Source organism: Hyaena hyaena, unplaced genomic scaffold (assembly GCF_003009895.1).
Source record: "Hyaena hyaena isolate Hyena2069 unplaced genomic scaffold, ASM300989v1 scaffold_579, whole genome shotgun sequence".
NCBI lineage: Eukaryota > Metazoa > Chordata > Mammalia > Carnivora > Hyaenidae > Hyaena > Hyaena hyaena.
Window position 1 is genome coordinate 230,944 of NW_024081207.1, and position 16,563 is coordinate 247,506.

At 48.6% G+C, this 16,563-nt stretch overlaps 1 protein-coding gene across 4 annotated transcripts in view; it reads left to right on the forward strand.

Moving 5' to 3' along the window:
• The first annotated feature begins 3,261 nt into the window (after window positions 1-3,261).
• The window catches only part of BANF2 (BANF family member 2), a 35,916-nt gene continuing 22,614 nt past the window's right edge, over window positions 3,262-16,563 (forward strand). For 3 of the 4 annotated variants that reach the window (XM_039256518.1, XM_039256521.1, XM_039256520.1), the window contains exon 1: window positions 3,262-3,356. Coding sequence is in view for 1 of the 4 variants with exons in the window: in XM_039256517.1 (XP_039112448.1) it covers window positions 3,669-3,758 (90 nt within the window). In the remaining 3 variants the exon portion in view is untranslated. Of the gene's footprint in view, window positions 3,357-3,539; window positions 3,759-16,563 lie in introns of all 4 variants that reach the window. The other variant, XM_039256517.1, reaches the window with a different exon arrangement.

The following is a 16,563-nucleotide window of genomic DNA, read 5'->3' on the forward strand; positions in this document are numbered from 1 at the left end:
TTGGTCCCCTCATGTATGTGATCCTTATCACATAATGGTAGCCATTATTTTTTGAGTCCTGGGTAATGCCGGAAAGGTTAATACTATCATTAGCACAATGTTCCAGGTCGATAGGCTTCCTTTCCACTTCTTGAAGTTGAAATGTGGGGAAAGAACTCTGGGGCCCCTGGGCCCCTGAGAATGATCTGTGAAGGTGCCCAGCCAAGGAGTGACTGGGGCCATTCACTGGTGGTTCCAGAATTTCGGTGTGTGTCCAACGGAAGGGGCCAGGAACTTGATTTGAAGTGTATTTTGATGCCATGTGGAGGGTTTTCATTTGGATTATATGTTTGTATGTGGAGGTTCTCTGGCGGACAGACATTGATGGTGAGGAGGGCTATGTGGGGCCAGTTGGGGGACCACGTCCCCTGCAAATGCAAGGGAGGAGTTGGATGAAGCCAGCTACAGTACAGATGGGGGGCTAGACACAGCCATGGCATGGGATGGGCACCTAGGAAAACATGTTAATCCTATCAGACCAGCAGAGACTCTTATCAACCCCTCTCCAAGAATCTGACAGCCCCCTAAGCCTAACAAGAGTCATATTTTATATGGTTTAGGTACACCTCCGTATTCCTGTTTTAAGAGAAATTGTCTAGGGAGGTAGAAGCAAGAGGAATTTGCATAGCAAATCAGTCCCCTGAAGGTGCCCCACTCAGGCCTGCCTGTGTGGAAGAAAAAGCCTTTGGGCCCTGTCGCTGGGGCCCCTTCTTCCCCCTGGCCTCCTCCTGAGAGTGTCATCTGAGCCCTTACATTTCCTTAAGGTGCCCTTGACGACACTCCTAAGTGCAACCAGCAGAATGCCTCATCTGCCTGGAGATCCGACACTCACCAGCAATTCCCAGAAATTCCTGACTTCACTAAGCCACAGCATGTTGCTTTCCCCCTCTAAATGTGAACTTATCAAGGACAAAAACCATTCCTTATCCATGATGTCTTGGCCTGGGTTCCCCCAGAAGCAGACCTTGAAAGCGAGATTTAAGGGCAAGTTGCTTAAATATTTAGAGGCAATCCCAGGACACTCTGGCAGAGGGGTGGGGAGGTGGGCCAGGAGAGGGAGGGCAGGAAGATCCAGTGTTATCAAGCCAGTTACTGCCGGGCAATGGAGGCTCTGTCCTGTGGTGACCTCTGGGAGACGGCACAGAGCATGCCACCCAGTGACTCTGCCTGAGCGGGAAAGAGCTGGGGTATTTATCCACCAATCACTAAACGTCATTGGTTGAGGCGGTTCCTGGGGAGAGTTTAATTCCTGGACTCACAGCTGCACTGTCTGTAGCCAGGATAGGCTCCAGCAGCAGAGGAGAGCCTTCCAACAAAGGGACACAGGTGCTGGTGGCTGGAAGTCAGGCCACGTTTGTGCACAGAAGTGGTAAAGCCAAGAGGCTATGGGCAGGACACAGACATGAGCTGTGCCTTCCCAACATGGCTTAGCACTGGCATTGAACGGGTCAATAAAGCAGGTTGGTTGAATCTAGAGGACTCAGCTAGCTTTGGCCCCAGACTAAAGCTTCTTTCTGTTCTCCAGCAACCCCTGAATACTGTCATCAGCTGGCAGTGTTATTTTAGGATCAAACCCAGAAGACCAGCAGCATTACGTTTTTGAGCAATATGTTTTTATTTTATTTTTTAATGTTTTATTTATTTTTGAGAGAGAGAGATAGAGACAGCGTGAGCAGGGAAGTGTCAGAGAGAGAGAGAGAGATACAGAATCCGAAGACAGGCTCCAGGCTCTGAGCTGTCAGCACAGAGCCCAATGCGGGGCTTGAACCCACCAACCGTGAGATCATGACCTGAGCCAAAGTCAGACACTTAACTGACTGGGCCACCCAGGTGTCCCTGAGCAATACTTTTTAAAGTGTACTCCCTGGGGGCGCCTGGGTGGCTCAGTTGGTTAGGCAGCGAACTTTGGCTCATAATCTGGTGATTCATGAGTTTGAGCCCCATATTGGGCTCTGCGCTGACAGCTCAGGGCCAGAAGCCTGTTTCAGATTCTCTGTCTCCCTTTCTCTGCCCCTCCCCTGCTCATGCTCTTTCTCTGTCTCTCAAAAATAAGCAAACAATAAAAAAAAATATATATTTTTTTAAAGTGTACTCTCTGGACCAGTACCGGCAGTGCCTGGGAACCTGTTAGAAACACAGATTCTTGGGTCCTACACCAGGTGTACTGAATCAGGAAATATAGGGAGGAGGAATTAATCTGTATTTTTAAAAAGCCCTCCACGTGATTCAAATGTACCAAAGCTTGAAAACCATTGTTTCAGACTCGAAAATTTAGGATAGTCTCCAAAGCGAGGCCATTTTCCCTTTGGTTAGAATGTTTCCCATTCCTGGGGCACCTGGGTGGCTTAGTCGGTTAAGCGTCCGACTTTCGCTTAGGTCATGATCTTGCGGTTCGTGGGTTCGAGCCCTGCATCCGGCTCTGTGCTGACTGCCAGCTCAGAGCCTGGAGCCTGTTTCAGAGTCTGTGTCTCCCTCTCTCTCTGACCCTGCCCTGCTCATGCTGTCTCTCCCTCTCTTTCCTAGAAATAAATAAAAATTAAAAAAAAAAAAAAGAATGTTTCCCATTCCTGACCTCAAGCCCTAGAGAAGCAAGGGGACAGAACTCAAGAAACCTTTTAGACTTTGGCCCCTTTTGTGGGATTTTCCTTCCCTTTAGGGGCTTATTAACTAGAAGTTGTCCCTAATTCCCAATCACCTGCAGAGGAAAGCAGTGCAGGCATGTAAACAGAAGATATCCTGAAAGGCATGCGTCAGGTTTGACTAAAGAGAGAGGGTGGGGGAGATTTACGTTTTCCTGTTTGTTTTCTGAGCTAATATTTAAATTCTTCTGCTTGCACTCTGAACACACCAGGTGGGCAGTGGGGGGAAAGTCCTGGGTGTGCCTTGGACTTTCAAATCAATCAGGGAAAATGTGTAGAGGAATAGCTAAGGGTTGGGGGTTCCCCTGTGAGTCAATTTGTTGGGAAAATGAAAAGAGGCACTTGATTTACTTGTGCTGACCCAGCCAGGCAGGATAGGGACGTGGTGCCTCCCAGGCTGTTGGTCCCTAGCAGGGTGGTTGCTTTTTTCCCCGACAGTGCCCGTCAGATGTTACTTCTTCAGGAACAACTCCCTGTCGCCTGATACAGCAGGGACAGCAGACCTGGTGGGGGACCCCAGTGATGTGACCTCACAATGTGGCCCATTCAGGATCTCAGGCCTGATTTGCCCCTGAGCCCAGGATATGCGAGCTTCCCCTCCCAGGGCTGGCCTGCACTAACAGGGCCACGGCAACCGAGACAAGCTGACCTGTGGCGCCGACCAGCCAGGCGCTCTCGGTGAGTATTCAGACTTCTCGGGAAACAAAGAGTCCACGGCTGGCTGGGCTAGCACCCCAGGGTATCATAGTCACAGCAGCACATCCGATCTGGCGGCCAGGAGTGTGCCAGGACAAGCCTGAGCCTTTCAGGGGAAGCTAGTTCACCTGACTCAGATGCCCCTTTCCCAACCTCTCTCTGCAGGGTTGCCAAATGCAGGAAGTGATATTCTAATCGCCACCCAGGCCCAGTCTGCCACCTGCTCGGGCTCCCTGGGCAAAGGTCATCTAGGCGCTCGATAGAGGCTCTGGGGCAGGGAGGCCAGGCTCTCAGATGGCACATCCCCTAGAGGATGGCTCTGAGTCCCAATTGGGGGCAGAGGCAGCCATCGGCCCAGCGACACCCTTGCAGCAGCGCAAGCAGGTATAGCTTTCCTGGCGATGCGAGTGATGCCTCCGACCATGTGCATGACGGCCTTCCTCTCTGTACACCTGGCCTTCTCTCTTTGGCTCTGGCGCCCGGTGTATCAAGTCTCTTCCTTCCCTCTTGGGACAGAGAGAGATTTAAGACTATCACCGGAAGTCCCTAGATGGGTTAGAACACCGGAAGCGTAGGCAACAGGGAAGACGACAGGGTGGGGTGCAGGGCTGTCCCTCTGGGAGCACGCTGACTTTTCCCAGCTGGGGCACCCACAGTCAGGCCTTCAACAGCCGACAGTGGGGGCCGGAGTAGGGGCACCCTGAGCCAGCTTTCCCCGGTGCTTCGTCTGTCCATTGGCTCCTCGAATCCAGAGCGCCCATTGGCCGTCTGCAGGAAATGCAGGTCTGCGCAGGCGCAGAACACCTCACACACCAGGGTGGTCTGCCTTGCTGTGAGAGCTGCCTGCCATTCTCTCCCTCAAACACAGGAGTACAAGTCGTAGTGGTCCGCCAAGCCTGCGGGGAACACTGTAGCTCCATCTCAGGCCCCACAGAAAGCAAAGAACAGTCTAGAGGCTGGAGCCAGAGGGGTCCGTGTCCTCTGCTTGCAACAGCCCTCGTTTGGAAAGGGAAGGAACAGACATTAGGTGCCTACGAGTATCAGATCCCGTATCTCTGTTATTGCTGTGAGTTCCTGCCACCAGGAAGGTGAAGTAGGTATTTTCGTGCTCGTCTTACAGATAAGGGAACTGAGAACTGTGTTCTGTGCTGGGTGCCATGTTCTAAGAGGGACATTAACCTAGAATTTCTATACACTCCATATACAGACAAGCGTATCCGTAGATTAGAGCGCTCTGAAAATAGAATGGGCTGCTTTGCGACGCAGCGAGAATGCCTTTGGAAGCTTCCAGGCAAACCGAGTACCTTCCGTCAGCAGGGCTGGGACAGGATCCCTGTGATCAGTCAGGAGCTGAACCAAAAGATCTTTAAAAGCTGTTCCAAATCTCCGATTGCAGGATCTGGGTCTCAAAACCTTGCTAACCTCCCATGTTTGAACCCAAATTGGTCAGGCCTCCCAGGGTGGCTACAAACTTTGTTAGGGGGGAAAGCTTAAAGGAACCATAGAGACCAGCTCCACCGATCTGCTGGGCCCCAGGTAGGAAACTGGTGGCCACGCTGGTTCTAGGGAGGTGATCTGAGGCCACAGAGCCAACTCCCAGAATGAATATTTGTTGAATGAATGAATGAGGGGTGACAGGGTTGGAACCAGCCTGAATGCTAATCAAACACCCCTTAGCCCATTTCTCTTCCTCTCCCAAAACTCCTTCCTATGAAGACTATGATTCAGCCAACATTTATGGAGCACCTACTGTATACCAGGTGTGTTCCCAGAGATTTAACATAATCTGCCCCTCACCCACCAGGTGGGTGTCATAGTCTGCATTTCTCAGATGAGGATGTTTGGGTAATCGCCACAGGGGTAGGGAAACTGTAGAGCTGCCACCAACAGTAAATGACCATGCAGGTGTGGCCATGAACCTCCACCTGCAGCCCCCCAACCTGTGCAGGGTGGGGGAGGGTGGGGGGAGAAGGGAACACTTTCCTATTTATCCCTTCCTGAGGACAAACTGCTCGTGACTTGCCCAGTTCCTCAAGGACTGTTTTACCTCCTTAAAAAATTTTTTTTCAAATTTATTTATTCTGAGAGGGAGGGAGGGCAGTGAGAGAGGGAGAGAGAGAATCCCAAGCAGGCTCTTCACCATCAGCGCAGAGCCCATTGCGGGGCTCGAACCCACAAACCGTGAGATCATGACCTGAGCCAAAATTAAGAGATCCTCAGCCAATAGCCACCCAGGCGCCTCTCCTCAGGAGCTATTTTATCTCCTCTTCAAGTTTCTCCAGCTGGTGTTGGGCTCCACGTGGGCCTGCTTCATTCACTGCCCGTGCCTCTCGCTCTGAGAGCGAGACTGTGTGTGACTGTTTCCACACCAACAGATGTTATGCACCAAGGAAGAAAATATGCTAATCAAAATCAGCTTTAGCTAATTGTAGCAATTTCCCTTCTGCGCACTGCCCTGAAATAGTAGCCACGCTCCTTTTTTCACATCAGGGAGCCCCAAATTGGCAGCCTAAATGAGGTTGCAAAGAAGTCAGTTAAACAGGCCTTTTTGCTGCCAGTTACCATGGATGAAGCCTTGAACATGCTCTCCTGGTAAGACCTCAGTTAAACTATTTGTGGAGTTGACATCTTGCTGTGGATAATTCAGACCCACTGGTGGGCTGCAGGAACCTCATTTCATCCTAGGTAAAACCAGAACCTCCAGGGATTTAATGAAGTGCCAGGCTCAAGAGCACATAGTCTGACCTTGAACCTTGGCTTACTCCTGGTTCATTCTATAGCCAGAGATGGCTGATAGAACTTTCCTCATTGAGGGAAATATTCTCATCCATACTGTCCCATATGTTAGTCATGAGCCATGTGTGGCTATCGAGCACTTGAAATGTGGCTGGTGGGACTGAGGAAGTGAGTTCTAAATCTTAATTTTATGTACATTCGGCCTAAACAGTCTTGTGTGGCTAGTGGCTACCAAACTGGACAGTGTAGCTATAGCCCTGCCAACTTTTGTGACTTCATCTCTTGACCTCATTCTCCCTCCTCCCCCCAGTTAGCCCCTCCCACTACACTCACCAACCAGACCACCAGCCTGTGCCTCCCACAAGCCACATTGGTCCCTCAGGGCTTTGGCAACATCCCCCTTCCCTCTGGTCATTGTACGGTTTGCCCCTGTTCAACATCACTGCCCAGATCAGGTGTGTCTCCTCAGAGCAACCTTCCTTGCTGTCTAATATTGTCCCCAGCCCCTACTCCAAACTGCTCCTAAATTCTGACATTATCGTGTGTCTTTGTTCAGGCTGCTATAACAAAGCACCACTGACTGATGGCTTATCTAACAGTTCTAGAGGCTAGAAGTCTAAGATTGGGGGCCAAACATGGAAGGTTCTGGTGATCATCTGCTTCTAAGGTGTGGACAGCCATTTTCTTGTAGCCTCATGTGGTGGAAAGAGAACTTTCTGAGGTTCCTTTTATTTATTTAGTTAGTCATTGAGAGAGAGAGAGAGAGAGAGAGAGAGAGAAGGAAGGAGGGGCAGAGGGTGAGGAGAGAACCTTAAGCAGGTTCCATACCCAGTGCAGAGCCTGATATGGGGCTTGATCTCAAAAACCTCATGAGATCATGACCTGAGTTGAAATCAAGAGTAGGACACTTCAGGGGCACCTGCGTGGCTCAGTTGGTTGGACGTCTTATTTCAGCTCAGGTCATGTTCTCACGACTCAGCTCATGGGTTTGAGCCCCGCCTTGGGCTCTGTGCTGACAGCTCGGAGCCTGGAGCCTGCTTCAGATTCTGTTACCTCTCTCTGTCCCTCCCCTGCTCATGCTCTCTCTGTCTCAAAAATAAATAAACATTAAAAAAAAAAAAAACCCAAGAGTAGGACACTTCACGACTGAGCCACCCAGCCTCCTAAGGTTCCTTTTATAAAGGTGCTAATCCCATTCGTGAGTGTTCCACCCTAATCACCTAATGACCTAATCACTTCTCAAAGGCCCCATCTCCTATTACTGTCACTCTGGGGGTTAGAATTTCAACATATGAATGCTGGTGGGTGGGGCGGACAAACATACCTCTGTTGCACTGTATTTGGGTATTTTCTTGCCTATTGCCATCTTCCTGGACAAGAGCTTCAGTCCTGTAAGAGCAGGGGTGCTGTCTATCTCATGATCACTCCACCCTGGACCTGGAACAGTGCCTGGAACAGCAGTTGGCAGTGGAAAGTGCTCAGCACAGTGTCTAGAGTGAGTGAACACCCTGCAAGAGGAAAGATAGTCACTACCTCAGTAGGCTTTTGCTCTATAACCCCAAAACTTAATGGTTTAATACAGCAGTGATCAATCATTTCTCCCAATTCCATGAGTCAGAAATTTGGGTAGGCTCAGCTCTACATGGCATTGGTGAAGGCCACTCTCTCACCTTTCAGGAACCCACAGGGCCTCCACATGGCATCTCCATGTGGTTAGCAATGAGGTCCTGAGGTATTCAGACTTTATGACAGCTGGCTCCTGAGGGACAATGCAGAGCTGCTAGGCTTCTTGGGGGTGACGCGTAATACGGGTACCACCACTGCACCACATTCTGTTGTCCAAGCAACTCCTGGGCAAGCCCAGATGAATGGCCTGAAGAAACCGTCCACCTTCCTGTGGGTGGGCAAACAGGAAGGAAGGAGCTGATGGTGGCCATCTTGGCATGCTACCACAGACACTACCGATAACCCCACAGCGGTGCTTCTCAAATAGGGTTGTGCACACACAGTACTTGGTGCCTTGTTAAAATGCAGATCCTGATTTAGTAAGTCTGAGGTGTGGCCTGAGATTCTGCAGGCTCCCGGGAGATGCCAAGCTGGAGGGTCCATGACCACCAGAACCACAAGCAAGGCTATAGTAGAGTGCATTCTGTCATGGCCGGCCTATGTTTAGGTGTGGCCTGGAACACTGGCAGTGGTGCATCATTCCTCTAGGTTCAGCATTGCACAGTTGCCAGGGTCCTTGTGATCAGTCCTTTCTTGCCTGGTCCCACACAATGCCACAGGAACCATCCCACTCCATTTCCCAGATGCTTCCCATACACTGCTTCACCAAGCTCTACAGCCTCTTTCCCTTTTCTCTAATATTGGATTCCCACCACACCACTTGTAAAATTGGTGGGGAAGGGCTCTTTGAGTTATAAGGTAAAAACCAAACTCAAAACAGTTTAATGGAAAATGATTGATGAGTATGCCATGGCTTCAGGAAAGGCTGGATCCAGCCCCTCGGTGATATCATCAGGGAATTATCAGTTACCGTTGTCAGCTCTGCCTCCCCTGGAGATCTCTCTGGCAGGCTCTCCCAAAGTAGAGGAAGAAACAACTTGCTTTGCAACCATGCTGGGAAGAAGGTACCAGTTCTTTCCTAACCTTCCCAGCAAAAGTACCAGAGTTCTCTAGTTCATCCCACTGGGGTGCCATGCCTGTCACAAACCAGTCACGATGGCCAGGAGGATGTGTTACCTCAACAGCCAGACCTAGGTCATAGGGATATTCCTGGAGCCAGGTAGCAAGGCCAGCCCCACCCAAGCCACATGGAATGGGGTCAGGAAAGGTGCAAACATCAGAAAGGAGAGAGAGAGAGAGAGCTCTTGAGAAGTCAAGAACTCACCACAGTTGGCCATGAGAACAGATGTTCGGTGATGGCCAGGGAAGCAGAGGTCAGGGACCTTATCAATTCCAGAGGGCCTGAAGCCAACTAGGTCTTCTGGACCCCAACACAGACTCAAGAGCAAAGACTACCATTAAATACTTGAAAATTAGCCAAAGCATGTTCCACAGAACACTGGCCCAAGGAATGTTAACTGATGTCAATTAAAAAGCTGTGTGGTCTAGGAAGCTCAGAAGATGGTGTGTTAAGCCAAGACAGCAGTTTGCTTGCTGCACAGGACTTGTCAATGCCTTGAGTAAGCTGAAGTACATACACTGTAAATTCTCAAGAGTGAGGGGGAAGATGAGAGGTTAATGCTCTTTTGAGCACACTTTAGAAAAGTATCAACCTAACTCCACCTCACCCATTTTATAGATGAAACAGCTAAGGCGGAGAAAGGGAAAGTGATCTAGGCAAACTAATGTGACTAGTTAGTATGGAGCTTCTCCCCAGCTGCTGTGACAGTGACCTTCCCCTTGGTGCTGTCAGGCTGATGAGAACCAATGACAGAGCAGGAAGCCCCATGGGTCTGGACTTAGAAAAACATAGCCACCTGACCAGCAAGATGGCAGCATTTTGAAGTTGAAGAGGCTCGAAGGTTGGCCAAACGTGGAAAAGTAGCAATAGTCAGGGCACTGGGAGTGCCAGGCAGGAGGGGCTGGGGGAAATGAGCTTTCTGGGACCAAGCATGCTCTGTAAATCCAGACAGAGATTGAGCGTCAGGGCTGTGGCTTGAGGTGATGGTTATAGCAACATCTCTAAGGACCTCTCTGGTCAGAGCACTTCATGTGTGGTGCTTCTAAGCCACTCGGTGGCCCATAGTTACAAAGCATTGGCAGAACTCACAAGCATTAGCTCAACATGAGGATTCAAGCTCCTCTCTTTGCCAATTACACAGTCATGGATGTGTTATTAAGCTCTCTAAGCTTAATAAATGAGTTTCAGAGTACACACACACACACACACACACCCCTTGAGGATTCAGTGTGTCTTGTCTATCCATAATGAGAACTCTTTATGTGGTGGTGGTAATGGAGAGGTGGGCTCAGGTCCAGGTTCCTGGCTAGTCAGGGGCAAAGCCTAGATCAAACACAGGTCCAGCCAATGCCCTGGCTTGGCTCTTTCCTGCCCCTGTACCACCACTCAGGGCAGCAGCACTGAGCATACAACAGTGGCTCAGAACCCAAGATGTGCAAAGAGCTTTTCGAGTCTTCTTTTGTATTAGAGAGGGGTGGCATATGTGTCTCTTTGGTCACTTCCAGGGGGCTCTATCCAAAGGCCAGGTAGAGAAGTAGATATCATGAGGGTGGGGTGTGTGTATCTGACCCACATGAACAGGACCAGCACCAAGCATGATTTGGTTGGGCATCTGCCATCAGCAATCAGGCTCGGAAGGGAAGAGACTGGGGACCACACTCTAGCATTTTCAGCCAGGTTTACATGCGCTGGAAATCATGTCTTCACCAGTGGATGCTTATTTTGCCCTTTAAATTGAGATATACCATATGTACAATAAACGGACATATACCATCATGTTAGTTTCAGGTGTACAACATAATGATTTAATATTTGTTTATATTGTGAAATGATCACCAATAAGTCTGGTTAGCATCCAACACCACATATAATAATACATTTTGTTTTTGTGATAAGAACTTTGAAGATCTACTATTGAAGCAACTTTCAAATACACAATATGGTATTTTTTAAAGTTTATTTTTATTTATTTTGAGACAGAAAGATGGAGAGGGAGAGGCAGAGAGAGAGGGAGACAGAATCCACACTGTCAGTGCAAAGCCTGGCACAGGGCTTGAACTCACAAACCGCAAGATCATGACCAGAGACAAAATCAAGAGTCAGTTGCTTAACTGATTGAGCTATTCAGGTACCCCTATAATACAGTATTATTAACTACAGTCACCACGCTGTATGTTACATCCCTGTAACTTATTTACTTTATAATCGGAAGTTTGTGCCTTTTGACCACTTTCACCTATTTCCGCCATTTCCACCCCTTGCCTCTGGGAACCACCAATCTGTTCCCTGTATCTATGAACTCAGTTTGTTTTTATTTATTTATTTTCTAGATCCAACATATAAGTGAGATCATATGATAGTTGTCTTTCCCTGTCTTATTTCACTTAGCATAATGTCCTCAAGTTTCATTCGTGTTGTTGCGTGTGGCAAGATTTGCTTTTGTTGCTGAATAATATTCTGTTTTATGTGTACATGACATTTTCTTTGTGCTTTCATCCATCCATGGATGCTTAGGTTGTTTCCATGTCTTAGCTGCTGTAAATAGTACTGCAATGAATGTGAGAGTGCAGATATCTTTTTGAATTAGCATTTTTGCTTTCTTTAGCTAAATATCCAGAAGTGGAATTGCTGGATCATCTGGTAGTTCTATTTTTAATTTTGTGAGGAACCTCCATACTGTTTTCCATAGTGCCTGCACCAATTTACATTCCCACCAGCAGTGCACAAGGGTTCCCTTTTCTCCACATCCTCACAGCACCTGCATTTCCAGTCTTTTAGATAATAGCCATCCTAACAGGGGTGAGGTGATACCTTATTGTGGCTTTGATTTGCATTTTCCTGAGGACTGAACATCAGCAGATGCTTTTTGGATGAAAATCTCTGTGAGGATTTAAGGGGACATGCTGGGAGTAGTCTCTGGCCACCGAATGGGAAGATGGAAGTGGAAGCAAGCACACTGGTTGCCTGTTTGTAGATAACCTTCATGGTGAAGGTCAGAACATGTTCCCAGGAAACCATGTCTAAGTCTGTTTGTTTGTGTGTGTGCAGAGGGGGGAGAGGCAGAGAGAGAGAGAATCTCAAGCAGGCTCCACACTCAGCACAGAGCCCGATGCAGAGCTCAATCCCATGACCCTGGGATCATGACCTGAGCAGAAATCAAGAGTCTGATGTTCAACCGACTGAGCCACCCAGGTGCCCCAAACCATGTCCAAGTTTAAAGATGAGAACCGCTCACCCAAGATGAAGGTTTTATGCCACTTGAAACTTGAAGGCAGAGGTTCACGGATTTCTGAAATTTGATGTCGAATTGTATTTATATGTGCAAACTGGACATTTTTCTGGAAGGAAAGTCTGTGCAGCAGGAGAGGCAAGATGGTGGTATGGCTTTGTGTGGTTGGGTCCACATCATGTGAGAGATATTTGAATTATTGTCCAACATTTAGAAAACAGGAGCATTCACATAAAACTTAAAATTTTTAGATTCTTTTGAAATAACTCACAAGACCTGGCCACCTGGGACCCATGTTCCTGAGAGGGGACTACCTCGTTTTTGTGGGATGTGGGACCGCACTCAGCCACAGACCACACTTTTTGTGACCTCCCTGATGAATGCCAAATGTCAGTCTTTATCTTTACCCTTGCACTGTTTTTCCTCACTAATTTATTTTTTTTTCACTTACTTGGACCCTTTGCATTTCTGTTGGTCGCGTCTCATCTGAACTTTTAATAGATGCTCAAAACAGTGTCTGATTTCAAAAGAGTCATTGAGGCTAAGGTCTCTTTCAGTCTAAACTCTTCCCTGACAATCCAGGGTTGAGACTGGTCCTTAGCAGGAGAGGAGCGCCGCCCTACCCAGGCCAGGGAACTGAGTCTCTTCCTTCTAAGGAATGTGCCTATGGTGCATGTCCAAGAGTGTGTTTACAAATGGGCAGGCTTATCTTTTGATGGCTATAATATGCCAAAAGATCTCTGGGAATTACTGAAACTCCTTTGTGTAATACCTGCGAAAACCCTGTTTGCAGTACAAACAGTTCATTACCTGCTCATATAAATAATGCAATAAATGAAATCAATGGCAATCTTTGGGAAATCCTTTCTTTATGGCCTTGAGAACCTGGCTTTGAATGGAAATAATCAGAAACAGAAGAACACCACTCCCTGGCTGAGGCCCTCTATCTGAAGCTAGAGTCTAGAAGGCTAGTGATTTTTTTTGGGAAAGAGTCTTAAGTAGGTCTTTGCACTTGGGAAAATTGGGTAAGTCACTTAGGGCCATTTCTGTACCGAAACTCACAGAACATAGACACATACCCTCACAACCAGTGACATGCAGAATGGGAGGGGTCCTTACAAGAAGAACCACTGGGCTGAGGACCAGGAAACAAGGGCAGGTACGTAAGATGTGCACAAAAGGAATCAAGGAAAGCTGAATCTAGGTCTAAAGCACTCTGTCTGACAAAAAACAGGCGGGAGACACATAGCATGGTGACCTCACATATCTTAGGGTGAAGTCAGTGCAGTGCTTACGATACTACACAACTGCACAGATCCACCTATACCACCATGAAATGTCCCCTTGCTGGCCATCAGCCAGCTGCCCCAGTTCGTATTTGCACCCCAGTAAAAGAATGCAGTGCACAGCTGGAAGGAGTGAAAATGACTGCCCAGAAATCCAGCAAAATCTCCCCTGATGACTCAGCACTTGGGAATGCAGATATTGGTCTGAGGCTCACTTGGGTTTAAGGCCCTGCAATGCCTTGCATTGGTGAAAGTATTTTATCTGTAAAATGGAGTAATCACAGAGCCCACGTCCTCAGAGGGAGGGCAGGGTGAATGAGGTAATACATGGGAAAGAACTTCCCATGATGCTTTGGGGAGCCTAGAGAGGCACTAACTGCTCTTTTAGGCTGGCTTTCCCAGTCGCCAACCCTGAGAGCCTAATTTAAGTGCAATTAGATCATTTGGGAAGGGTTCAGGACTCGACCCCTCTAGAGACATGTTGGAGGTGACCCGGCACACCTAACCTGAGCCATCCCAGCACCCGGCATTTATCCATCTGCTGGCACCCTTCAGCTGCCAGGCGAGCCACAGGTGCTGGCTGAGGGAACCGTGAACCCCCAAGAGGATGTGGGCAGGCAGGGACACCTGCTACCATTGCTGCTGTTGCTCTTCTGATTCCTCTCCTGGAGGGGAAAGAGCGTGGGCTCTGGAGCTCCCCCTCTCCCCCAGGCCTGAGCTTACATCCCAACATTGCCTTTTACTACATATGGGAACTTCTTTGTCCCTCTGGGCCTTAGTTTCTTCATCTCTCAAAACAGAAACAATTTTTTGGTGCTGCCAGATGAATTTTGAGGATTATGTGGAACTGTGGCCAGAAAGAGGCAGGCACATAGAGGATTGAGAAAGTAAGGCCCACAGGGCAAAGAGGGTTCTGTATCTAGTAAAAGGCAATGCTGGGATGGAAGCTCAGGTCTGGGGGGCTCCAGAGCCCACATTCTTTCCTCTCCAGGGGAGGCATCAGAAGAGCAACAACAGCAATGGTAGCAGGTGCCGTCCCTGCCCAAACCACATCTGTTAGGTTCCATTTCTCCCACTTGCTCACAATCCTTTTTCGGTTCCTAGACCCAGGGTGAGCCCTGCTGGCACCAGACGTTCTTTCCAGAGAAGCAGGGGCACCCCGACATCCAAACGAGTGTTTGCCTCCGAGGCAACTTCTGAGTGACGTGTTGTCCTACAGCAATTATCTCCCTAGCCATGTATTATGCCGTTTCCCCTTCAAGCTTTCTGAGTGTGCGGCTCTCGTCAGATCCAGATAGGGAGACATACATGGATTAAGATCCAGGAGGGAAATCTCAGCAGGAAGACTTTCTGACTCCTGTAGCTCACCTGGCAGCTCAGGGTCAGGAGTGGGGGCAGATTTAGGAGCTTCTGCTGAGCCAGAGGTGTTAGGAGAGAGCTGCCTGAAAAAAGTGCAGGATTCCCAGTTAAATTTGAATTTCAGATAATTAATGAATGACTTCTTTGGTATGTCTATCTTTTTTTTTTTTAAGTTTATCTATTTTGAGAAGGAGGGAGAGAGGCAGCGAGAGGCTCATGGAGCCTGACACGGGGCTCGAACCCACCAACCATGAGATCATGACCTGAGCCAAAACCAAGAGTCAGATGCTTAACCAACTGAGCCACCTAGGCTTCCCTCATATGTCTGTCTTATGAAATACTTGGGGATCATATTTATAGTACTAGGTTTTTTAAATTATTTATTTGAAATTCAAACTGAACTGAGCACTTTGTATTTTTATTTCCTAAATCTGGTGACCCTCATGATAAACCCTGGGGAGAGGGAAACAGGAGAGCAGGAGCTGAGTAGGCTGTGGTGCCGGCTTGGAATCAGCTTCCGCCTGACACCATGAGTATTCTGGGGCAAGAGTGGTGCCGGAGAGTGGTCCCACCTTGAGAAGAAGGGATTGGGTTTTTCTACTTCAGGGTGAGAGGTCACTGGCAGCCCTCAAGCAGGACCTGGGCCTTCTAACCTCCCAGGTGCCTCCCAGGTGCCTTCCATTGCTGAGACACTACTCTGGGGAGAGCCACCCCTGGGAGCATTAGCAGCAGCACCAGCAGCTGGGGGATGGGCGTATCAGTTGGTTTACAGACTCTGGACCTACTACTCTGTCTCTTCAGTTGCAAACCTTGAAGAGTCTGTGTTGGAAAGTGTATCTCCTTAGGGACTGCTCTGCCCCTTCCTGCCTTCCCTAAGGAGCTTTGTGCTGTGGGAGTGGAGAGAGGTACTGGTGGGTCCTTCTGGCAGTAGGGGCACAACGCTTTGAATACTCATGGAATCTGCAAGGCAATAGCCTGATCCTGTGGCAGTGTGGTCTCTCTGGTCCACACGGATGATTGGCCTCTTCTGGTCTTTTAGGGATATCTTGGCACCCACTTTTGGAGTCTGTGACTTGGCCCTTTGCCCTGGTTGTAAGGCTCCCTCTTATGCAGCCTCTTCATTCTGACTCCAAGCTTTGGCTCCCTCATTAGCCCTCACCGCATCTTCCCTGTGCTCAGGATCATCTATCTAGCCATTGTTCACAGTGCTGCACCACTGCCCCAAACGTTCTGCAAGTGCCTGTTCCTGTCATCTCTGGGTAAGCCCAAGGAAGGAGGCCACTAGGTCTCAGGCACCCTTTTCACAGCCCAGCCAGCATTCCAGACATTATCCTCAAGAATCCAACATGTCTGCCCACTTTGGGATTTTTGTCCCAGAAAGGGAAGATCAAGTCCCTTGCTTCTATTACCGACTTCCCAGACATTGTCTTCTCTCTTTTGGATAAGGGAAGCTTTCTCCAGAAAGAGGCAGAAGAGATAGGCTGTCCCTTTCTTTTCTTCTTTCTAGGGGAAAATCCTCCTCCTTCCCAAGATGACATTGCTTTCCCTTTCTTTCTGGGGCTATAACAGCAGAGAGAGGCATATTCATAGCAGATTTACCCACTATAGCCAAATGATGGAGGCAACCCAAATGATCCTCAATGAATGAATGATGATAAGATTTGGTATATACTCACAATGGAATATTTTTCAACCAAAAAGGAAAATTCTGACACATGACACAAAGTGGGTGAAGCTTGAGGACATTGTGCTGAGGAACGCCAGTCACAAAAAGACAAATGCTGTATGATTCCACTTATATGAGGTACCTAGAGGTGTCTAATTTATAGAAAAAGAAAGAATGGTGGTTGCCAGGAGCTGGGGCTGTGGGGAATTGGGGAGGGGTAGTTAGAG